The sequence below is a fragment of the Corticium candelabrum genome, chromosome 17 (genome assembly GCF_963422355.1).
Source record: "Corticium candelabrum chromosome 17, ooCorCand1.1, whole genome shotgun sequence".
NCBI lineage: Eukaryota > Metazoa > Porifera > Homoscleromorpha > Homosclerophorida > Plakinidae > Corticium > Corticium candelabrum.
In genome coordinates, this window is record NC_085101.1 from 3,287,832 (window position 1) to 3,311,910 (window position 24,079).

At 39.2% G+C, this 24,079-nt stretch overlaps 5 protein-coding genes and 2 long non-coding RNA genes across 8 annotated transcripts; all 7 read left to right on the top strand.

Annotated features, from left to right (window-relative positions):
• The first annotated feature begins 1,301 nt into the window (after positions 1–1,301).
• Positions 1,302–2,127, top strand: LOC134193391 (uncharacterized). The gene is made up of 2 exons (XM_062662223.1): positions 1,302–1,658; positions 1,718–2,127. The coding sequence occupies exons 1-2, from the start codon at positions 1,316–1,318 to the stop codon at positions 2,047–2,049; spliced, it is 675 nt and encodes a 224-aa protein (XP_062518207.1). The 5' UTR covers positions 1,302–1,315; the 3' UTR covers positions 2,050–2,127.
• Positions 2,128–2,978: 851 nt separating this feature from the next.
• LOC134193185 (serine/threonine-protein kinase PrkC-like) lies at positions 2,979–5,140 on the top strand. The gene is made up of 2 exons (XM_062661990.1): positions 2,979–4,256; positions 4,314–5,140. Exons 1-2 carry the CDS (start codon positions 2,990–2,992, stop codon positions 4,946–4,948), a joined length of 1,902 nt encoding a protein of 633 aa, XP_062517974.1. The 5' UTR covers positions 2,979–2,989; the 3' UTR covers positions 4,949–5,140.
• A 2,285-nt stretch (positions 5,141–7,425) lies between these two features.
• LOC134193418 (uncharacterized) lies at positions 7,426–8,928 on the top strand. Its single transcript, XR_009972077.1, has 4 exons — positions 7,426–7,737; positions 7,797–7,850; positions 7,957–8,136; positions 8,856–8,928. It is a non-coding gene; the product is annotated as an uncharacterized LOC134193418 (long non-coding RNA).
• A 1,078-nt stretch (positions 8,929–10,006) lies between these two features.
• Positions 10,007–11,011, top strand: LOC134193377 (uncharacterized). Its single transcript, XR_009972060.1, has 3 exons — positions 10,007–10,326; positions 10,411–10,491; positions 10,549–11,011. It is a non-coding gene; the product is annotated as an uncharacterized LOC134193377 (long non-coding RNA).
• Positions 11,012–12,745: 1,734 nt separating this feature from the next.
• On the top strand, positions 12,746–13,523 carry LOC134192840 (proline rich transmembrane protein 1B-like). The gene is made up of 4 exons (XM_062661599.1): positions 12,746–12,779; positions 12,848–12,897; positions 12,974–13,072; positions 13,186–13,523. Exons 1-4 carry the CDS (start codon positions 12,746–12,748, stop codon positions 13,354–13,356), a joined length of 354 nt encoding a protein of 117 aa, XP_062517583.1. The 3' UTR covers positions 13,357–13,523.
• A 568-nt stretch (positions 13,524–14,091) lies between these two features.
• On the top strand, positions 14,092–19,058 carry LOC134193276 (uncharacterized). Of its 2 annotated transcripts, XM_062662098.1 has the most exons (3): positions 14,092–14,463; positions 18,424–18,492; positions 18,563–19,058. In XM_062662098.1, exons 1-3 carry the CDS (start codon positions 14,160–14,162, stop codon positions 18,940–18,942), a joined length of 753 nt encoding a protein of 250 aa, XP_062518082.1. In that variant the 5' UTR covers positions 14,092–14,159; the 3' UTR covers positions 18,943–19,058. The 2 variants fall into 2 exon arrangements, with proteins under 2 accessions (XP_062518082.1, XP_062518084.1); XM_062662100.1 differs by lacking the exons at positions 18,424–18,492; positions 18,563–19,058 and adding an exon at positions 17,207–17,751.
• Positions 19,059–20,634: 1,576 nt separating this feature from the next.
• Positions 20,635–21,671, top strand: LOC134193271 (uncharacterized). The gene is made up of 2 exons (XM_062662093.1): positions 20,635–21,017; positions 21,079–21,671. Exons 1-2 carry the CDS (start codon positions 20,720–20,722, stop codon positions 21,423–21,425), a joined length of 645 nt encoding a protein of 214 aa, XP_062518077.1. The 5' UTR covers positions 20,635–20,719; the 3' UTR covers positions 21,426–21,671.
• Positions 21,672–24,079: the final 2,408 nt, after the last annotated feature.

Genomic DNA, 24,079 nt, shown 5'->3' on the forward strand with positions numbered 1-24,079 from the left:
TTAGCATAGCAATTGGAGGAGGGTCATACCATTATTTTTTAGTATCTCGGCGGCGGCGGAGAGCCCCCCTTTGTGCGACTGTATGCTTTTGCGCCCATGCCTTTTCTTGTTGTTGTTATCACTTTAGCGAGCTTTCACTCCAGAAAGCACGCGACTCTGCCGTAGAAGCAGTCATTCAAAAATGGTCTACACACTTCAGTTCTACTAGTGATGCTTCTCTTACAATTCTTCTTGTGTGGGCTATGATAGTACGTTTCCCTTCTCTAAGCGTGAAGGAAGTGGTTTGCAGTAAGTTATCTCTATAGTCTACTAGCTAAATAGAGTCATTACATGGTATTTATTACGTGTTTATAGAGATAACTGTTTGGGCTATCATTTCTGTGACTACACACTTCATTTACAACTCACTTGAAATTTCGAAATCGGATGTTTCTTGGAGTTGGTCTGAAATCTTTCAAATTGTTGTTAGCTCAATTTTTCTCTGTTTCAATCTTAATTTGAATCACAATTGTCTAGTGGGGACAGAGAATACATGTAGAGATGTTGTGCTATACATCCAAGTTGTCATTGGTCTTACTGTTTGGCTTTTTGGTTACGCCTTTCCTGAAATCCATCCATTTCAGCACTGTCTAAAGAACTGTATGTTTTCTGTGTCCGCATTGAGATACATGAATTTTTTAGCAAGTCGTCGTTCTAAGAAATTTGGAAAATTGCCCTAGCATCATGTTATACTATAGCAAGACTAACTGGTTAAATTAAAAAGCGTATTAGCTGTTGTTTTAATTAATTAATTTGCTGTCTTGAAACATGGGTTTGATTTTTGGTGTAGCAATTTTGGGTAGTCAGGTTACCTCTAGTTATAGTAACAACAAATTTCTGGTTTTTACATGGTATCCACAAGTGCAACATTCCTCCATGATTCATCAAATCATCATCATCATCATCATTATCATCATCATCATTATCATCATCATCATCATCATTATCATCATTATCATCATCATTATCATCATTGCCGTAGATAGCGAGGCTTCTAATCCGGGTCGCACAACAGAAGGGAGTGGTCTATATGTTAGCTATATATATATATATATATATATATATATATATATATATATATATATATATATATATATATGGCTCTAATTAAGACGCCCCTAAGTTAGGCGCTTTTTGATCCATAGTTATATGGTCTACTTTAACGAGCAGCGATCTGAAGATGCATAAATATGCAACGTTATATACGGGATACGTAAAGCTTCTGGGCGGAGCTCACGTTTGACCATTATGCTCTACGTCATCGCCGTCTAACGAAATGGAGGCACTATTTATGTCATATATGGGTGTTTATGACGGATTGAAAATTGTATTCCCTTCACTCATCATCTTGAGTACGCCTATCACGTGCGTTCACCACCTCTGTTTGGTATCTCCGCGAAGACGTTCGCTAGAATTTTGTCCTATGCTATTGCTGTCCACTGCAGTAGTTTGTACCTATCTTTGTCGTCTCACTTTGAACAATGACGGCGTAGATCAGCAATGGCCAGTGATTTTCAGGTCAGCACAAAATGCTTGTATTCTGGTTGTACTATTATGGGCAATAGTGGTGAGATGGGAACTACTATGGCGGCGTATTCGCGACATCGAGAGATATTTCTGTAAGGGAAAAACAATTGATGTTAACTACAGTACTAGTAGCCAAGATTGCTTTTGCTAGGTCAATGTTTTCTTGCCATTGTCTCAGCTTCAACTGTAGCTGGCGCCAAGGCTGCAGGGTATCTTCCTTGGAATTGGCTCATTACATTACAGATGGCAGCAACCGTGGTCGTGGTATTAGGTGATGTTATGAACAGCAAGGAATGCATCTGTAAAGGTGTACTATATACCGTTTTGGGTCTGATATGCATGACCCTTGAAATGTTCGTGTCAGATTTTTATGTATACGGTATGTACGTGCTCAGAGTATTTTTTCTGTCATTGTCATCATTTGGCCACATTGTGATGCTTATCGATGATGTCTTAGAAACGATTAGGCATTTGCCAAGTTAAAAAATTGCATTTTTGTGATGGAATCTTGAAAAACAATAACGTATTGTAAATAGAAAAATACAGAATCCATTTACAGTGTTGTGTTGCCTATTTATTGTCATCTAGTATTATTGTCGTTTAGATAGTTTTTTCTATAGTCTACATATACATAGCAATCTTTAGATGTCAATTTGTTAAACAGTTGAGTTGTCTACAATATCTGAGGTAACAAATATAATAAGTGTGAGATACATGTACACTATAAGAGCGTGAGCAATAGAAATTTCCATTTATATTAATATAAGCAAAAAATTTATAAAACTGTTTAGCAAGTGTGTTTTGCACTTGTACGCACTTGAGTTAAATAATAAGTATATGTGCTTCATATATGTGTATCTACACGTTACCCAATACTGAAATCTAGTCTAGGAAACCGACAGGTATACTGGCTTTCCTGACGCATGCAAGAAGTGTGTTTACGGCTAGAGATTTAAAAAGTACAACACAAAAGTAGGTAACAATCTAATTACATTTACAAAAATTGGTAATGCAACTGAGATCACGTGACGTCTTACTTTGCAATTCTGAAGTGCGAGAAACGCTAACTTGGAAAGGCAACGCTGTGCTAGCTATCCATCTCTGGAAGATGTGTAGATTTTGATCTTTTATACTACAAAAATGTAAAACTGGGGATGGCATTTTAATCATCCAGTGGAAAGATGCTGATCTGTGGCACTAAAGCCAGATTTTAGATGGGCACTAATAAGTTGTTTACCCTTTCTTCGAGAAGAGGTCTTGTTTGCTAAAGCAGGGTTTCTATTACATTGCTTCCTTTCTGCTAGGCTATGCTGCATTTTGTTTCTAATTTTATAATACATACACTACGTTGTCATTAGCGCTAGAGGTCGCGCGGAGTGCAGTAAGTGATACGCTGTCATCACGTGCTCTAGGGACTGCGAAGATGAGCAGTGTATATCCTTGTAGCTTTGTGATCAGTGACCATGTTTCTACTGCCAGCAGTTTAGATGAATGTTCTTTTGGAGGTAAGCGTTATCGCGGATCTTGGAAAGGAGCGTCAGTCGACGTTCTAGACGTATTTGACCTCGTGGAAAATCACGAAGAATTTCTGGCACTATTTTTACAAGTAATGGAAGAGATGATTACTATTCGACATCCTAACGTAGCCCAGGTGTATGGAGTAGGTTTGGGCGGCGAGCTACGTCTAACAATAGTTAGTGAAATCTTGTTTGTGACTTTGAAGGATCGCCTCGGAAGTGAAAGCCCTATGACACGCTGTAATCGTGTAGATGTCCTTTACGGTGTGCTGAATGGCTTAAAATTTCTTCACGAGAGTACACCGCCCGTTATACATGGATTGCTAACTGCAGACAGTGTTTGGATGTCACGTGATGTTTGTCAGGTAAAAATAACTCACATCTGCATGGCAAGATTGCTAGTAGAGAAAGGTCGACCTTCTTGCTTTCTGTCTGCACAACACTACCTTGCTCCAGAGGTAGTAGAAAATTGCTCAAGTTTGTCAACATCTGCTGATGTATATAGTTACGGAGTATTGGTACTGGAAACTGTAACAGGTGAACCTAACCATTCGTTTTTCTCAGCGGCTGAAGAAAGTATGTGTTTTCGTCGTGAACAATCTCTTTTGTCTGTTGTAAGCGAATGTCTACGTTCAGCAAGTGAAAGACCTACTGCCCAAGAAATTATGAACATTTGTTTTCAAAGTGCTGGCACAAATGCTATAACTAGAGAAGACCTAGTTCATTGCACTTGTCTTGATGAAGAAACTTTAGAGTCTACGGAGCCTCTAAACGGTTTCCAACGGTTGCAAATAGAAAGCGAGATTCTGGAAGAGACACGACTGTCTGATGAAACAACGCGTATGGACATTGTCGCATCTAGTCGTCTGAGTACATCGTCCTTACAAGATGAGGAAAGTCGTGTAGTGCAATCACTGCAAGACACAAGCAGATTTAACAGACTGAGAGAAATATCAGAGCGATACCTCTCGATCACTAACGGAGGTTCTAGTTTACTTAATGTTGGCTGTATTCCAGAATGGCACTATAGACATGACTTTCCTCATCCTGGTGAAACAGTGATGGCTGTGATTGACGGGAAAATCTTGACTGGCCACAGAGCTCGAAACGAAATGTACATAACAGACTGCGCTAGTGGGGAACTGCTTCAAACTGCTATATTTCCTTATAGTGGTGCTGCCTTTGATGGAATATTTATATCTGATGGCAAGATCTTTTCTGTTTTTGTAGATGATGTTACATGGCAACTCAGCGTCCATACCTACTCATTAACTGATGACAAATGGACACTAGTATGTGAGAGACCTCCTAATATTATTGAACTGGCTGCAATTGCCTTTACGGTAGTAGGAGACAGAATATTTCTCGCAGGAGGCTACAACAGAAGATTTGAGAAGGTAGCCAATGTCTACATGTTTAACACAACTACTAGAGAATGGCTACAGTTGCCTAGTATGCCTACCGCAAGGTGTAGCTGTTCTAGCTTCATATACCACGGCTGCATTTGCTACGCAGCTGGAGGCGGAAATGAAAGAGTAAGAAGCAAATCTCTTGAACTTATGTCTTTAGATAACTATGAATGGACGTCGTTGCCCTCAACTACGACAGCTGCAGGAGCTGTGACGACTATTCATGACACTCTAGTCGCTACAGGAGGTATAGATGATTCAGGAACGGTATCACGACGAGTCGAGTTCTGGGACTATCATAAAAAGTTATGGATGCCATTACCAAAGCTTTCACAGGGCCGATTCGATCACGGGATGGCAGTCGACGTCGATGGAGATCATTCGCGCATTATTGTAACTGGCGGCTACGATAAAAATCGTCATAAAACAAGAACAGTAGAAGTCATTGAATTTTAAATATTATACCAACAAATTTTTTTCTAACTTCAATTAATTTATTAAAGCTGTTTCTTAATGCAGTAATTGATATTTAGCTAGCCTCTATACTTAGGGGCACCAATTGTTTACACACAATAACAGTATTTTACCACACGTGGTTTGTTTAGCTAGTTGGGATTTAATCTGATTAACAGGTTTTTCCAGCTGTACTAGAGCCGATATCATGCAGGCGCGAACTTACATATTTAATATGGTAATATGGAGCTGCACATCTTCATTATGACAACACATGGCGTGACCTCTATCTCATCAGTCAGTGTATTCATTTCCAGGTGCAACCCTTAGCTATCTGTAGATAGCTAGGGAGTTAGAGCATAGCAGACTTTCGTAAATTAAAGAAAAAGAAGAAACTTGTCAGGAGTACGCAGCACGTTTGCTAGAAACAGTATTGTACTGTGCATTGTAGAAACCAAATAAACTTGGATAAAGAAATCCGTGGTATCCCAGATATCCAGGTATCCGAACTGTAATGATGGAGCTAGTGCTGCTGTTACGACAATCTACAGTGATAATCTTGGACGACTACTCGGGGATGGAAACATTTGTACCTGGGTTCTCCACAGCAGCCATGCCTTTAATCGAACTAACTTAATCTTCTTACTCCACGACTGCGTCTTCTATCACTTTGTCACATCCTTCTGTTTTCCACAGCAGTCATTTTACGGCTAACGACATATGCGTTGACAAAGAATGACCTACGACTTTTACTAGAGCATTCGCTGTACCGGCACACTTGCTGGTTGCACAAGTGTGGGCGATTCTGCAAGGATGTGCACTTCCATGTCTTGCAGGCAGCAAGTGTAAGTTATTTGGTAAGTCATAACGTTTTCACGACCATTTGATATTTTCTAAATTTAGTTTGTCAAATAGGTCAGTGTGTTCTTGTCATATTTCCAGGTTCCTGCATAGTTGTTGTGAGGGTTGCATTGCTGTTCTCTTAGAGTTGGATTACTACATTGCAGTGGTTGGCAGCCATCTTATTGGTTCCATGGGATGCCATCAACGTTGAATTCATAGTAATGAGCTTTAATTGTGTCTATTGTGGGGTTCTTGCGGTTTTGGGCTTTTGAAACGTGGGTGGCGGATTTGTACGGAATACTCTATGCGTCCCTATTTATTCTTCTCTCAGGGTACGTGCTGCACTCTATCAATATGCTGGCAAGAGTCGTTTTGAAGAATATTGTGACTCCTTGAAATAAATTCTAGAAGTAGGTGGCTATGTCAGATTCAGTGCTAGGTAGAAATAAGGTTTATCTTTTTTTTGATTACATACGTCATTTATGCCTTACTTCAATTTTCGGATGTTTATTGGAGTTGGTCTGAAATTTTTCATATTGTCGTTAGCTCAATTTTTTTGTTTTTACCTCCTTGTCAATTGAAGCCAGAGAATCCATTTTGTAGAGACTAGCACTTAGAATAATTGTCTAGGGTCTTGCCCTTTGGACTTTTACAATTGGTTACTGGTTTTCTAGCTTTCATCTATTCATTCCCACACTGTTTCAAAACCCTTCTATTCTCACTGGCTGCATTGCTGTGATATGCTAACAACTATACATACCAGTACTCTATTAACATAAAAGGGTTTTATGTCTTGCTGCATATACCGGTATCTTCATGGTGACAACAGATTAATTTCGTGTCTTCGCATGCATAGATAGAACATGTACAAGTACAACACGTCTCCATGATACAAAATGGAAATTTGCACTACATACTAACATGCTTGATGTCAACTTGTGTTCCAGAAGCTCATGCATGCATCAGGCGACGTTTTTATTCTTGATACTTGGCCAATTGGTGTACTCGAAGACTCTCAAGCACATGCTGTCTCTATACCGCAATTTTAGCGCAACGTTCCCATTATTAGAGACTCGGTGTGATATCTGCTTGTGGTGCGCAGCGTTTCCATTATTGAAAACTCTGTGTGATATCTGCGTGGGGTGCATGGGCGGATCTCGTGCATTCGCGTCTAATTACTCCCGATAGCTAACTCGTAATACTATAGTTATCTAGCCTCGCCCAAGACGCAGTGTGGATTGCAGCTCCGGGTAGTGGTGATGGCATTGCATCCGGGGCTGCAATCCACACTGCGTCTGGGGTGAGGCTAGTAGTTATCTAGGTAAAGAACACCGAGAGGAATTATTTGCTTTGCAAGTTCTCTACAAGTTAATTAAGTTAATATCTCGCAGTCACGTCTATACCAGAGCGCATATACTAGATGGGCATACATGCCATGTAACTGTGGTACGTATAGCATCAACGTTGTCTTGAAAATCTAGAGTTTGCATGACTTATCAAATTTTGCTTCGCGAAGTGTATTGCCACAAATCTATGTTACATTTATTGTTGCAGGTCTTGTGATGGTCTCACCATAAAAGGAATCTATTCCTCAGCTGCTCTACGTCTACGCTACACATTTCCTAGAAATGTCTTTGTTATGAGAAGAGTAGGAGTGGCAGCACCGACGTGATATGTAGAGAGATGCTCCGTCGATTCCTTCTCATTCTCCAGCTCGTGCACGTCGAGCAAGCAAGGCATGAGAGCTGTTGAAACGTTCATTGTCGTTATCCTTTTGGATAGCAAAGTCACTGCTAGTACAAATAGAGATGCAAGCAACGAAGTGTGCGCTGGAGAGAAAGGCGACAAGGTGAGTGGAAATACCATTTGTTCTATTTGCATAGCGTGAGACGAGAATATGGATAATTTGCAAGTGGGAGACTGGCTATCCGGGATCTTCTGGATTGAGAGTAAGTATTTGCTAAGATATATCATGTCGTTAGAATAGAGCATCTAACACGTTGTCTAGGGATACAAAGGAGAGAAAGTTGAAACTGGTTCTTCTGATAACAATGGAGTTAAAGTATGAATCAACTGATTAGTTTCGAAATACTTATCATATATAGCAACATGCATTTACACATTAATTAAAGGTAAAAATTATTAAGTTATTAAGTTTGACTATTTAGGGTGATTCTGGCGTGAGAGGTCCTCCTGGAGTGCGTGGTTTCGTTGTAAGATGTCGCAATTTAATCACAACGATTTGATTCCAACGAATATTTTATTGCTACGGCCCACCTGGGGTAATGGGTCCGACGGGTAATGGTAAGACTGGAGCTCAAGGTCCATAAGGAAACCCAGGAAGGCAGGTAATATGTATTCTATAATGTACTCTTTGTGTTCTCTGATGAGACTCACACTATCATGTTAAGAAAACTAATTAGAGAATTCAATTGTATTCATAACGGTTGTGTAATTTAAGAAGTCACTGCAGGTTGTGCTACTGCAGTTGATAAACAAGTTGCCATATATTGCATTCTAAAGTGTGGTTTCAAATTTGAACGTCATAATTTAATTAACTTAATAAAATACTAAGTAAAATTTGTTATTTATATCATAATTATAATACCATTGCTATAACAAGACAAGGTTTGGAACACATACAATCAGCCAGTTTGTTGTAAATTAACGCAAATGGGATAGGGTATACAAAATTTAGAACGCTAGATATTGATTGTTGCTGCATTTTTTGCTGATTAAAAACTGACATGCAGTAATCTACTTAATAATAGTAGACAAGGAATTGTTGTACCATTACTTTTCTATTTTTCAATGTTTTGAAGTGTAACTACAAAAGCAGTAAGAAAGAAACAAACAAAGAGTGTGTTGAGTACTCGTATAGTTGCACTTAACTTTTAACATTTACAGTTTTCTTTATTGCTATAAAGTGCAAAGTGAAAATGTTGGTAACGTGTATGGTTCTGTGTTGGATTTATATATTAGCACTATTTATTATTAAAAGATATTTTTTGTAGTTGATGGGACTATGTAGTTTGAAAGTAGTCTGATAAATTTTGTGAACTGCTAGGGTCCTGTTGGTCCACCAGGTTTACCAGGAGTAAAAGGAATGAAAGGGCATAAGGTAATGTTTTGGTAGTATGTACAACACACACACACACACACACACACACACACACACACACACACACACACACACACACACACACACACACACACACACACACACACACACACACACACACACACACACACACACACACACACACACACACACACACACACACACACACACACACACACACACACACACACACAACTGTAGTAACTGAGTTGAATAATGTTAATAGGGAAACAAAGGCAGTTTGGGTGGACAAGAAGTGGCTAGAGCTGACGAACACGGGTGAAAACAACAGTTGAGTTGCATTAGAAGCGTCCTTAATTAGCTTATTTATTTATATTAGTGCCCAGCTGGGCACAGGGGCAAACAAGAGTGACAGGATTGAAAGGAGAAAAGGCAAGCCTTTACCTAAACTTTGTAGATCGAAATACTTGGATTATTAATTTTGTCTGCAATGACTTAGGGTATTAGAGGAGAACCAGGACACAAAGGAGAGCAAGGGAAGCAAGGAATACCCGGACCAGCAGTAGAAAATATTCGACACGTTGGCACACACGCTTGAATGAATGATAATGGTAATTGTGCTTTTTCAGATTGATCCCGATACTTTGAAAAATTATTTTGAACCGGTCAAGAAGATGAGACAAGAAGTAAGAAACGTGTGTTATACAAGCATTGTATGGTGATTAAAATTAGATTGTGACTATTGTATATAGTGCAATAATTAGTTAGAGCATGGTCGTAGGGATCTATCAGCTGGTGACTCAAAGTCTGAGAGCTTAATTAATTACCAACGAGATAATTGACCAAGCAAACTGTTAGGGCTATTGATAAACCCGAGTGGCTAAGGTTCAATAACATATTTATAGATCCCGTTACTAACCATGTTCTAGTTGATTTAAAATATGTCACGTGACGATAGATGTAGTGTGATTGGTGAATTTTATCTGATGGCAATTTTGAATCTATCATTGACAATGGAGAATAACTGCGACTTCTATGCAGGAGTCCAAACGTATGGCTGTGCACACCTCTTGGTCCTCAAGGTTAGTTATTTGCAGACCACCTTGACAAGTGGTAGATTTAATACGCCTTGAACATGGGGAGTCCTAAATGTTTTGAGTTGATGTAAGTTAATGGAATAATTGAGTGAGTTGTTCGTAATGTTGAAATAGTTGCTCTTGCCTACGTCTTCTCTATCAAACCGCAAGTCTCTATCACAGTCAGGAGACCTCTAGACGACCTCATATTGACCAATCAGCATGCTTAAATGTCACGTGACATATTCACGTAAACTTGAATATATTGAATAGCTCTCTCTCTCCCTCTCTTAGTTACAAGTAAGCAAGCTGAAACTTATAGAAATAATTTTCACTACTTTTTACATTTGTAGGTGAAAGACTTGAAATAAGAAATTCTGGTAAGATAAATTTTCTTTAATTAAGTCTAGTTCGTGTGCTGTTGTTGTATTAATTAATTATTGTATTATAATATTGTTTTGAAGGCTCGCAACGTTACGCCTGCTGCTCACTTGTACGTTGTTGGCAGCTTGAGCAGCAAGGTCTACAGCTCTCGTGTGCATTATGTGATTGTAATATTGATATTGGTGATAGAAATTTTTTGCAAAGATTATGTTGTCTAGGAATTGTAACTCAATGGTTTGAGAGCAGTTGTTCCGTCTGGTCTTCTCTTCTTCGTGGTGGCATGCAGTACAGAAACGGTTCTATCACTGTTCCCAACGATGGACTTTACTACGTTTACGGACAAATGTACTATCGCCATTCTAGCTCAAGTTACCTCAATGCTGGCTTTCGCATGAGAGTGAATGGGGTCGATCGTGCCTTTGCTTATCGGGTTACTAATGATGCCAATGGTCTTCACACTCATTACTTAGGACGCATCATTCATCTGAACAAGGGAGACGAACTGTCATTAACATTCGAATACAACAGTTACTACCGTTTTTCTAACGAGCGAGCATTATTTGGTGCGTTTCTAGTGAACTGATTACAAGAGTAGAAATACAGCATGTGTTAGAGATGGAAATGAAATTGTCTGCATTTTGTCAAAAATTCAATATGTTTGTAATCTAAAAATTCGTTCTTTACTCCGTCCTGTCGATCTTTTAATACACATTAAGAAATGCAGTTGTTAATGACATATACACACACAGATATATATATATATATATATATATATATATATATATATATATATATATATATATATATATATATCGACATATCCCGGATGTCGAGCTGGCATTGCCGCCAGAATTGTTGTAGCCGTCAATTGCTGAAGGAACAAGAGAAGAAGAGGTCGTCATCTTTTCAGACTGTGCCATTGTGGCTTTTGCCACTCTGGCTGTCTGCGTCAGTCCTTATTCTGGTAATGGGACCCCATTTGAGGAATGAACGCTTTTTTTATTGGCTTTATTGTTGGGTGGGCAACTGTCAATTCGTCGTAGTCGTATTGTCCGTATTTTGTTTGTCTGTTGGAGTATACAGGTCAACGGAAACATGGAGTTTGCCGCATCATCACCCTACTTCCAGCGCTCTGCATGTTCTGGTTTACATTTGTATTGTTTCAACGGCTTTGACTGTTTGTTACGTCTCTACTTATTTCTTGCTGCCTCATTTGCTGCCTCATATGTCATCAAGCGGGACAGTTGGTCTCGTTCCTGAAGCTTGCCGCATCTTCAACACGTACCCAGCGCTCTTCAGGATTCTTTGCTCATCTGGTTTGCTCTTTTCGATTTCTCTTTCTTGGATTCTTTTCTTTTTACCTCTGATCATTGCAGTCGTATGGAATATTGGATGTTGCCGCACTTTCACCCCTTCTTCAGCGCTCTTCAATTTTTCATCTTCTGCATTGTTCATGCTCAACCTTTCTTCTGTTCTTTTGATGTGGAGACTTCTTTCTGTCTTTGTGGCAAGTGGTGCAGTTGGGCAAGATCCTGAAGTTTGTCGCACAATTACCCTTCTTCCCGCGCTCTTCAGGCCTTCTTCCTCTTCTTCATTCACTTGCTGTTTGTTCTCTGGTCTAGACTTCTTCATCCTCATGCCGTTTATAGCAGATGAACTCAGACTGGATTCTGGAGCATGCCGCACTTCAACCCTATTTCAGCGCTCTTCAGGCCTCTTTGTTTATCTGCTTTACCATTCTATAACTCTTCTCTGCTATATAGTGCTCTTTTTAGTTTCTTCTTTTTGTCTTGTACGCGGACAGTACAGTAGCTTGTATTTTGGATGTAGAGTATAAATAAATACATATATATATATATATATATATAGGTATATATATATATATATATATATATATATATATATATATATATATATATATATATATATACACGTTGCAGTGTCTCCGAGTTAACAGAGCAACAAGTTTTTGAACGTCTACTTAGTAACTAAACATCTGGTAATACATATCAAAACAAATACTGCAATCTAAAAAAGATACATTTTAGCTACACTCTATTTTCTATAGATACACGTACGTGTGTGAGACTGGGTTGTTATAGTTGTTTAGAAGACTCGTACGTGCATGTGTCTCCTATGTCGCGAAACCTCTAGGTAAGTAATTAAGCTAAGTCCCAGCAGTAACTAAGTGTCATACGCCAAATCTGGTGTGCAACCGTAACAAGATGCTACATGCCTACAGGGGTAACTGCGCGCGGTACCTATCACTAACTAATGCAAGGATATATATTTTGTAAGTGGGAGCCAGGCATCCCCAAAGCTATTCGTGAAAAGGTTCGACCGTTTGCTGTGCAAACCCAAAAATCTTGATTTGAGACTATACATTCCTTATACTTCAATTTGTTACTGTAGATGATGAGCGACTTCAACTTCCGAGTAGCAGAACATCGTGAATCGCACGAACAGGAAGAAATGCGATACTGGCATGAATCGACTTTCGTTACTCATCTCAACCAGCAGTGCGATACGATCTTCAAGCAGATCCACAGTACATTCAAGTTGATGAAGTATACGTCATGTCATTGCCTCTCCTGCGTATGCATACAATCTACATGACATCAACTGCGCATTATCTGTTTTTAGAGACAACCACAACCATCAAACTACCTGGCCTTATCACTTGTGACCATCATGTTCTGCTGTTGGCCCTTTGGACTTTGTGCCTTGATTCATTCTAGAAAGGTTAGACTGGATATCAAATTTCTGAGGTGGCAACGCCTTGTGTCTAGACAAACTATTAGAGCCGGAAACACAAATGCCGCTCTCCTGTAAAAATACTTTGCGTGTATTGACAGGTGTCCACTCGATGGGAGAGCGGTGATCGCAGTGGAGCCATGCATTCGTCTGCTGCTGCTCGCGGTTGCAGCCTTGCTGGGATCTTTATTTCGCTTCTCTTTGTATTTGCAGTCGTTGTGGTGGTCATCATTAAGACTGCAGATCGGACAACGAGGCCGCATAGAGTGTGATGTCGTCTGTACGTAAACATTCACAGTAACGTAGACCGAAGAGGTCTAGACAATTGTAGGTGTAAATACGATGCCACTTTACCTCAAAAATTTAATAGTGTTATAAATAATTTTTACGTACAAAGCTCTGTGTATGTGCTGCTAGCAATTGCTATTAATTAAATATATTCGCAGGAATCACTGTTTTGGCGATTTTGCATACAAACGTTTAGCTACAATAAGATTTTAGCTTCCCGCCATCCTTAGGTTATATGTATACATACCTCAACACTCTACGAAATAGGCCAGCAAAGATATGAATTTACAAACTAATAACAGGCGCTTAGCCACGTGTACACACTTACAAGATCTTGATTTCAGTCTAGACTTTACTTCAGCCGGTGATCGAGCTACAGTGCCGTGGCTGCTACAAAAAGTGTAGTTATACGCTCGCAACTAAGCGAGTAGGCGTGATTTTGTACTTGTCTAGGATTTTAATTGTTTTGAAATGAGTTGCTATTTTGATACCGTATTTGTCGTCCATCTGGCTACACTACCGTACCTAGAGTACTGTTTGGCTGTATAAATTTGCAATAACTTTATACGTGACGAAGAAGCTGCCTGAATGTAAGAAGGGCCATCAGTGTCCGCCATGCACTCCTGCTAGCTGAGCGACAAATTATCAAGCAGAGAATAAACAGCCGGGAACCGCACATACGGGATAACGCATCAAAAAATTATCCTTTCCACGCCTTCTATTATTACTAACGGAAGTCCTAGAACAAAAGCTATTGAGTTAGCTACGGTAAGAGTGTAAACTAAGAATGGACAGAGTGGTATTTTGGATCTTATCAGCGGTCATACCGCCGGTCTTGGGTCTCTATCACCTCTATTCTTGTTCTGATTCGCGAAGGCGTTACTTGGCACTCTGTCCTATCTTTTTGGTTTCCACTGCAGCTGTATGTAACAATCTTTATCATTTCACTTTCAACCATGAAGACTACAATCAAGAGTGGCCAGCGAAGTTTGCTTCCGCACACAATGCTTGCTTGGGAGTCATACTAACATGGGCAATGACTGTAAGATGGTCACTACCATGCCATGCTCTCAGGAAATGCAGGTTATACGGTAAGAGAAAAACTGTTTGATGTTAATTAATATAAATTAGCAGCAGGCTCAGGCTAGGGTTGTTGGTATAGGTTACAAAGCCTCCTGCAGTTGCTGTACTTGGTTACTTGTCTATAGATAGGTGTACGAATTATGAGGTCTGCAATGCCTTCTTTTAGAACCAGTGGCGTAGAGACCTATGGAGAGATCTGGTGGGGCACGTGCCCAACAAAATTTCTATATTGGCTTTATGATGTGCCAAATATGGTTAGATTTGTTTACCTATCTTGAACAGTCAGAAATTGTATTCATGATGGCTATAACGTATCTATTATTTTAATTGCACGTTGTCTGCATGCTGCGAGCAATTAATATCTGCATAGTGGAACAGATCTGGCAGTGAAGCGTCAGCTGTGGTCGTCATAGTCATAGTTGCGAGACCGAAAATGAACCATTAAGTTAACATTAATATTTTATACATGTATATGTCATTTTTAAGACAATAGTAAAGTTGATTAAATTTGATTAATTAAATTTAAATATAAACATGCAATATAAGAATTTATGTCAATTAATGTATAAGATCGTTCTAAGATGGCACATAGGGTTTTAAAAAGGGACAACCTGGTGTTGTAGTATAAAATGCAAACCCCAGGAAAGAGTGCTCGTTGGAGGAGGAGGAGGAAAGTTGCCTTCAGTTGTGAATAGATCGAGTAATACAACTTGGATAGAGATGGCCACACAGTGACACTGTTTTGGAGAAAAAAATTGAACTGCTGCTACAACCGTACCATACTAAAGATCTCCTGTATTCTTAGACACCGTTATGTATAGAGGCATGTTCAAAGTTGAGGTTTTTGCGTATACAGTCACAAACATGTAGCAATTAATTAATGATACATACAATTGACTGTGTAAGTACATTTTTAAGTCAACAGTTACTTACACAGTACATTTGTATGGTACTAGATATTGAAAATAATTATACTTATACAGTAGATTTGTGCAGTACCAGAGACTGAGGTCCTTACACTTGTACAGTAAATTAGTACGGTACTAGATACTGAGATACTCATACAGCACGGTACCAGATACTGAGATACATAAACAGTACATTTGTACTGTACCAGATACTATGATACTTTAATTATACAGTACATTTGCACTGTACCAAATACTGAGATACTTATTCTGCACGGTACCAGATACTGAGAATCTTAACTAAACTTATACTGGGGATACCTACACAGTACGTTTGTACTGTACCAGATACTAAGATACTTATACTTATACAGTACATTTGTACGGTAACAGATACTGAGATACTTATACTTATACAGTACATTTGTATTGTACCAGATACTGAGATACTTATTCGGTACGGTACTAGATACTGAAATACTTATACAGCACGGTATCAGATACTGAGATACCTAAACAGTACATTTGTACGGTACCAGACAATGTGATACTTATACTTATACAGTACATTTGCACGGTACTAGATACCGAGATACTTATTCTGCACGGTACCAGATAATGAGATACTTAACTTATACAGTACATTTGTACGGTACCAGTTACTGAGATACTTAACTAAACTTTTGCAGTACTAAACCAGAAACTCTGATACCTATACAGTACATTTGTACTGTACCAGATAGCGAGATACTTATACTTACACAGTACGTTTGTACGGTACCAGATACTAAGATACTTATACTTATACAGTAAATTTGTACGGTAACAGATACTGAGATACCTATACTTATACTGTACATTTGTATTGTACCAGATACTGAGATACTTATACGGTACGGTACCAGATACTGAGATACTTATTCTGCACGGTACCAGATACTAAGATACCTATACAGTATATTTGACGGTACCAGATGCTGTGATACTTATACTTATACGTACATTTGTACGGTACCAGATACCGAGATACTTAACTAAACTTATACAGTATGGTAGCAGATACTGCGATACCTATACAGTACATTTGTACCGTACGAGATAGTGAGATACTTATACTTACACAGTACGTTTGTACGGTAGCAGATACTAAGATGCTTATACTTATACAGTACATGTTTATAGTACCAGATACTAAGATACTTATACGGTACGCTACCAGATACTGAAATACTTATACAGCACGGTACCAGATACTGAGATAGATATACAGTATATTTTTACGGTACCAGATTTTGGTATACTTATACTTATACAGGACATTTGCACTGTACCAGATACTGAGATACTTATTCTGCACGGTACCAGATACTGAGATAGATATACAGTATATTTTTACGGTACCAGATGCTGTGATACTTATACTTATACGTACATTTGTACGGTACCAGATACTGAGATACTTATACTTATACGTACATTTGCACAGTACCAGATAATAAGATATTTAACTTACACTGTATATTTGTACGGTACCAGATACTAAGATACTTATACTTATACAGTACATTTGTACGGTACCAGATACTGAAATATCTATATTTCTACAGTACATTTCTACGGTACCAGATACTGGGATACGAACGCTTATGCAGTATATTTGTACGGCAGGTACTAGACACCAAGATGTCTTCTTGTCGTTTGCATGATACACGCCAATCTTTTCCTAGCTATGTGTTTTCTCTTATTCACAAAGTAATCCATCTGTAGGAAATTTTAAGTACAAGCCTGCATAGTAGTTTACTATTGGCTGAGACTAGTGTATTGTGTCTTTTTTATCTTGTAGGTCAACGATTTCTTGCTATTGTCTTGAGTTTGTGTGTGGTTGGCGCCAAGGCTGCAGGGTTGCTCTCTTGGGGTTGGCCTATTACAATGCAAATGACAGCAGTCATGGTCTTGGTGTTGTGGGATGTTCTAGACAGCTTGAATGTTTCTGTTAAAGTGCATTGCATCTGTATGGACGTACTATATATCGTCTCGGCTGTGATGATAATGACTATTGAAATGGTCGTGTCGGATTTTGATGGAAAACTGTGTGCGCTCAGAGTATTTTTTCTGTTAATGTACGCAATGTACTACATTAATGTGCTTACAAAGGCCATCTCTAAAAAGATTGACTTGCTACCAAAATAATTTTTATTTTTCTGTAATGAAATTTGCAAGGCATTGATCTAAATACTGACTGTAAAGCTAATTATTGCAATTAATTAGTTGGTGGTTTGTTGCCACCTTAGTTTTTGGGTAATATTTCATGTGCTATTTTTTGCGGTTGTTTATGGTTTACACAGCAATCTTACTACTTTTGTTGTGTCAATTTGAATAGTTGAGTTGTCTGGGATATTGGGTATGTTGACACTAGAAGACCGTGTAGGGTTCACATCGACACCGCACGCATGGCAGCGATAGAAATTGCGATTTATACCTGGATCAGTGTCGAGTAAGAACAATTAAGTTCTGTACTGCACATATACTAACTGTACTCTAAGTAAATCTGACGTATGCGTACGTTGCCATTGATATCGAAATAGAAATAATGAAATCATGTCCTAGTATGTAATCTAAGTAGGAGTTTGTGTGTTGGTTTGTATGTGCGCATGCAGTACGCTCAAACCAATAAGCACAAAGCAATAGTTGTCAATGACATCATCAGATCTGCAAAGTCTGATGATGCAATCGAGATCACGTGACGTTTCTACTACGTCTCACTCAGCAATTTTAAATTGCAACAACACTTGCTACAGAGGACGATGAGCAGCGACAATCTGGCTTCTCTGTCTCTGGGAGCAACATTCCAAGGGTTTACACTAGCTGTTGTATCATGTGTTGGGCTGGGATTGCAGTTTTGCCGGACTGAACAGCACAAAGAGATTAGTTTCTATCCAACCATGTTCTTTTGCGTCGCCACTGCCTTTTCTAGTGCCTATCACTTTACTATTGGAAACAGGAGCGTGAATCAAGGCTGGCCTACATTCTTCAACATTTTTTTTGAACTTTCTATTGCAGTTCTGATGGCATGGGCAATTATTAAACATCTGTCACTCCTACCTCAGCGCAAGTTCGATTATGCGTTCAGTAAGAGAGCAGCTGCAGACCAACTGGTTTAGATACTCAATTAATTAAGTTGTTCGTACGTACTGTGTAGGAATTACGATTTGGGTTATCGTTCTTGTCGTGGCACTTGTCTCTGGAGTCTGGATATACCTAAATTTATCACCAGCTTTAGGAGAAGAACTACTTTCTTGCAGTTGGTGGGACATTTTCCATATTGTTGTTGTTGCGTCTTTGCTCTGGTTTGAACTCGAGATAACTGAAAATGGTGACATGATTCTAAATGTCATACATGCGTATACTGCTGGTGGTCTTCTCTGTTTGGTCGTTGGTTACATGCTACCTCAAATCTATCGGTTTTTTCAGTGTATCAAGGTTGTGCTGTTCTCAATTGCTGCACTGAAGCAAATAGATGTACTGACAATTGAACTCAGTCAGTTTGAGTTAGACAAAGTTGTAACAACGTCATCGTAACTCATTTAGCATTGCTATTATACTTGTTGCATTCTAAAACCTCGATCTATGTACACTTTAGCTATACAAAAATTTGAACATTTGTTTTCCAAGTGCTAGCACAAATGATATAACTAGAGAAGATCTAAATCATTGCAGTTCTCTTGATGAAGAGCCTCTAGAGTATATGGGGCCTCTAAACAATTCCGAGTTGCTGCAAATGGACACCGGGAGTCTGGAAAGGACACAATTGTCTTTTCTGATCAAACCCAAGATAAAACTACGGACATTGTCGCATCTCGTCATCTGAGTACACCTTCCTTACATATAGTTTACATGATATTGGCTGTATTTTTGAATGGCCCTATAGACGTGACTTTCCTCATCCTAGCGAAACAGTAATGGCTGTGTTTGACGGAAAAATCTTGACTGGCCACAGAACTCGAAACGAAATGTACATAACCGACAGCGTTAGTCAGAAACTGTTTAAAACTGCTAATTTCCCGATAGTAGTGCTGCCTTTGACTGAATATTTATATCTGATGGCAAGATCTATTCTTTTTTGTACATAAAGTTACATGGCAATTCAGCGTCTAAGACCTACTCATTAATTAGCTGATGACCAATAGACACTGGTATGTAAGAGATTTTCTCATATTCAGCTGGCTGTGATTGCCTTATTATTAACGGTAGTAGGAGACAAAATATTTCCAGCAGAAGGCTACAACAGAAGACCGAAGGCAGTAGCCGAAGTCTTCATGTTAACACAACTACTAAAGAATGACTAAGGTTGCCTAGCTAGCAAGCCTCGCATAGTGTAGCTGTTCTAGCTGTATTTGCAAAAGCTGCATTTGCGATATGTATACGCAGCTGGCGCAGAAATGAAGGAGTAAGAAGCAAAGCTGTTGAACTTTCGTCTCTAGAAAACTATGAATGAACGTCGTTGTCTTTAGCTACGACAGCTAGAGGAGCCGTGACAAACTTTAGTCGCTACAGGAAGTGAGAAAGATTCAGGAACGGTATCACGACTAGTTGTGTTCTGGAACGCTCATCTAGAGTAATGGATGTCATTACCAATGCTTGCAGCTGACGATGTCAATAGAGAACACTCGCGCATTACTGTAACTGGTGGATACGATAAAAACCGTTAAAAGTAGAAGTAATTAAATTTTAGAAACAAAATATTGATTGTTTTGTAGTTGAGACAAAAGACTAAACATTTTCGTTAATTTCATGAAAATTGATAGATAAATGATTAATTATTTTTCAAATTAGCTACATATAATAAAACTATTTCTCAATGTATAGTCACTGATATCTCTCTAGCCATACACCTAAGGACACCAAACGCTTACACAATAACGTATTTTTACATTTAGCTAGGTGTGTTATATTCTGATCTGCACAACACGTTTCCAGTTTGCAAGCGAAAAATTAATTTAATTTAGGTGGTGTAACTTGGAGCATCTTTATGCATTATTTAATATATATATATATATATATATATATATATATATATATATATATATATATATATATATATATATGTCATTGTACTACTACAGTGTAGTTTATACTGTAATATAAATATCAGACATTCGTAGAAAAAAGAACAAACTTGTCTGGAAATACCAGCACGTTTGCAATATTAATGGTGTACTGTATATACCTTGTAGCTTAAAAAATATTCGTTGTGTCCCGGATATACGGGTACCCGACGGTAATGGTGGACTAGCTGCTGTTGCAACGAACTGGTGATAATCAGAAGACACTTTTTTGGACCACCACTCAGGGTATAATGGAAGCATTAGTACGTGGGCTTTTCACAGCGGTCATGTCTGTAATCGGATTAGTCTACTTTTTCTGTTGGTCTCCACGACTGCGTCTCCTAGGACTTTGTCACATCCTTCTGTTTTCCACAGCAGCTGCCTGTTGCAGCCTTTATCATTTCACGGCTAACAACGTATACGTAGACAAAGAATGGCCTAATACTTTTACTACAGCATTCGATACCTGCTTTCTGGTTGCACAAGTGTGGGCGATTCTCCTAAGATTTGCACTGCCATGTCATGCAGGCAGCAACTGTAAATTATTTGGTAAGTCAAAACTGTTTTCACGACTAGTTGATATTTTTCTAAATTTAGGTTTTGCAAATAGGTCAGTGTGTTCTTGTCATATTTCCAGTTTCGTGTCTAGTTGTGGTGAGGGTCGCAGGGCTGCTCTCTTGGAGTTGGATTACTACATTGCAGTGGTTGGCAGCCATCATATTGGTCCTATGGGATGTTATAGACAGCGTGAATGTTTCAGTTAAAGTTGAATGCATAGTGATGAGCGTTGTGCCTATTGTGGGGTCCCTGCTGCTTTGGGCATTTGAAACGTGGGTGTTGGATTTGTATGGAATATTCTATGGGTTCCGGTTTATTCTTCTCTCAGGGTACGCACTGTACTATATCAATATGCTGGCAAGAGTTGTCTTGAAGAATGTTGTGACCTCCTTGAAATGAATTTTTAGTTGAAATGAACACTGGATACATTTTGTAGCAGTTGTGCATGTAGGTAATATTATTATTAATTTACAACCTTAGGGACAAATTTGACGGCCGATTTAGGAAGAGCCATGATTGTTGCTATTTTTAGTACAATTTGATGTCACTGTTGTTATCATACATTAATTAATTAACAAATTATTGTAGATTAAATTGAGGCAATGATAAACACTAAATAGCATCAATTAACTGGCAATTGAAACAATTGACCAGGTACAGTAGCATGGTAGTTTTTGGCACTCTGCTAAGTTACCATTCAGCATGCAGTCTCAGCCAGATTTCACTCACAGGAATTGTTGTGTCGTTACCGACTTTATATTGGTTCTCTTTGCAGCTCGCTTACAGTGTTACGCAATACTACACCAGACTTCACTAAACTGGCTATATATAGTGTCATACTCTATGCTAATGAGTACTAGGGGTAGTCCCATAGTTCCTTACTCTACTACACTCCCTTCCACTAACTATCTCAATATCTCTTGGGGGTCTTCTGTTGTTCCTTGTGGGATATCGTCGATTTTCTCTCTTGTTGACTTTTCAATCTGTTTCTTTGTTGGCATGTTATCAGTCTGTTTCGACTGTGTCTCTGTTAACTCAGGGTGGCTAGGAGTAGTTGGTATCGAGTCTTTGATGGTAGAGTTTGTTGATGAGATTGTTTTCTCAGCACTGACTTCGGAATAGTTTCCAGCTTGTGGTGGAATCATAGTCGCTGTACTACCATGAGTATTGGAGGTTTGCTCCTGATGTACATCCTGTGGAAAACTTCTAATATCACAATGTAATATATGATTGACATGAACATACCTAGCCTGACCATTCACGTTTACAAGATAGTTGCTTGGTCCCAGTGTCTGAACTATCTTTCCAGAGAGCCATCAACCTCGACTATCTTGTCTTGGGTTCCATACCGCCACTGATTCTTCAGGTAACATCTCACGATTTCCGGATGCAGCTTCTGTTTGTCTCCTCTGTCTGTCTCGAATCTCTCCTCCAACTGTAGGTTTAACAAGGCTTCGTCTTGTTCGTAAGACTCTCTTCATTAGCAATTCGGATGGCGTTTTTCCTGTTGAGGTATTTGGAGTCGACCTACACTGCAGCAGCAGTATAGATAGTTGAACGTCACGTGATACAGTCCTGTCGCTATCCTCGCGGGGTTGGACCACGGAAAGCAAAGGGAAGCCTAAAACACAAGACTGGCTTCAGAGTTGCCAACCAGGAATACTGAAAATGCGTGAGATCTCAGATTTTCATCACTACTTTATATCTGTATATGGGCGTGGCCACAAAACTAATACCTAAATAACTAAAAAACAACACATAGTGTGTCAATACGTATTAGACAATAATTAACTAGCAAGTACTCGCAGAATTAGAATTTCTGCTAGTAACGGTAAACCAATATAGTTTACGCATGCAGTAAATCAGTCTCTCGTAATCAGCCCTCCCTCTTTTGGACTTTCTGACGACGTCCGAAAGTTGAAGAGGAGGGAAATTATGGAAGCGCGGACTAGTACAGTACTAGAATTGGCTGAATATGTTTGACAGCTTCAGAACTATACTTGCCTGGGATTGGTTATTCCTAATGATCGATCACTGTACGGCAGTCTCATTAGATTCTAGATTTATATCAGACACTACAAATTTTTACGTGAATCTATGGTGTACCTACAGTTTTACTGTACACGAGTGCCTAGATCTTCCAACAACCTAAAAGTTGCATGAGATCTGAGTTTCTTGCATGTGAGCGTGTGACCGGAGGGAACTTGAGTGAGACTCAGGCAAGTTGCGTGTGATCGAGTTGGCAACTCTGGCTCTATAAAGTGTCATACTCTATGCTAGTGAGTACTAAGGGTAGTCCCATAGTCCCTTACTCTGCTACAGGAATCACGACAATTTCGTACTCGCAACACATAGAAATGGCTCAGTTCGGGTGTCCGAGATTAGGTCACGTGAGTCTGACATCTTGCCGTCTCTACTCTGCGAAAAGAAACGGTATACTAGAAAGACTAATTTATACTACAAAAAAAGAGACGTGTAGCTATCAAACAAGACCACTTATGCGACCGCAACCACTACGTAGTTCCAGCAAGAATGTCGGCGTCCGAGCGAGTCTAAACGAAACTACACTGACCGTTCTGCTGCAACAATCGTATAGCAGTCATCCACAATTCTCAAGTACGTAGTAGCTAAGCACCAAGGCTAGCGATACAAAACAGACCGAGAACAAATCACAACGATCACCAGCCAAACAGGTGTCTGAGTTACAACTAAAAAAACTAGTCTAAGTCAGAGATGATCCGTGACTTTACCTTATTCCAATAACCACTCTCGTCGCTTCAGACATTTCAACAATGTTTCAAGGTTTAACGTCGATTGGCGTAGCAATTACAGGAGGAGCATACCATTATTCCTATTATCTCGGTGGCGGCGGAGAGCTCCCCCCCCTTGTGCGACAGTATGCTTTGCGCCCATGCCGTTTTTTGTTGTTGCTATCACTTTAGAGAGCTTTCACTCCAGAAAGCACGCGACTCTGCCGTAGAAGCAATCATTCGAAAATGGTCTACACACTTTAGTTCTACTAGTGATGATTCTCTTACAATTCTTCTTGTTTG

Coding starts and splice junctions, on each gene's coding strand:
- LOC134193391 (XM_062662223.1), top strand. CDS start 1,316: ATGGAGGCACTATTTATGTCATATATGGGTGTTTATGACGGATTGAAA. Junction 1,659..1,717: donor CGACATCGAGAGATATTTCT/GTAAGGGAAAAA, acceptor TGCTTTTGCTAG/GTCAATGTTTTCTTGCCATT.
- LOC134193185 (XM_062661990.1), top strand. CDS start 2,990: ATGAGCAGTGTATATCCTTGTAGCTTTGTGATCAGTGACCATGTTTCT. Junction 4,257..4,313: donor TGCTATATTTCCTTATAGTG/GTGCTGCCTTTG, acceptor CTGTTTTTGTAG/ATGATGTTACATGGCAACTC.
- LOC134192840 (XM_062661599.1), top strand. CDS start 12,746: ATGAGCGACTTCAACTTCCGAGTAGCAGAACATC. Junction 12,780..12,847: donor CTTCCGAGTAGCAGAACATC/GTGAATCGCACG, acceptor CATCTCAACCAG/CAGTGCGATACGATCTTCAA. Junction 13,073..13,185: donor CCTTGATTCATTCTAGAAAG/GTTAGACTGGAT, acceptor GTGTATTGACAG/GTGTCCACTCGATGGGAGAG.
- LOC134193276 (XM_062662098.1), top strand. CDS start 14,160: ATGGACAGAGTGGTATTTTGGATCTTATCAGCGGTCATACCGCCGGTC. Junction 14,464..18,423: donor CAGGAAATGCAGGTTATACG/GTAAGAGAAAAA, acceptor TTTCTATTGCAG/TTCTGATGGCATGGGCAATT. Junction 18,493..18,562: donor CAAGTTCGATTATGCGTTCA/GTAAGAGAGCAG, acceptor CGTACTGTGTAG/GAATTACGATTTGGGTTATC.
- LOC134193271 (XM_062662093.1), top strand. CDS start 20,720: ATGGAAGCATTAGTACGTGGGCTTTTCACAGCGGTCATGTCTGTAATC. Junction 21,018..21,078: donor CAGCAACTGTAAATTATTTG/GTAAGTCAAAAC, acceptor TTTTGCAAATAG/GTCAGTGTGTTCTTGTCATA.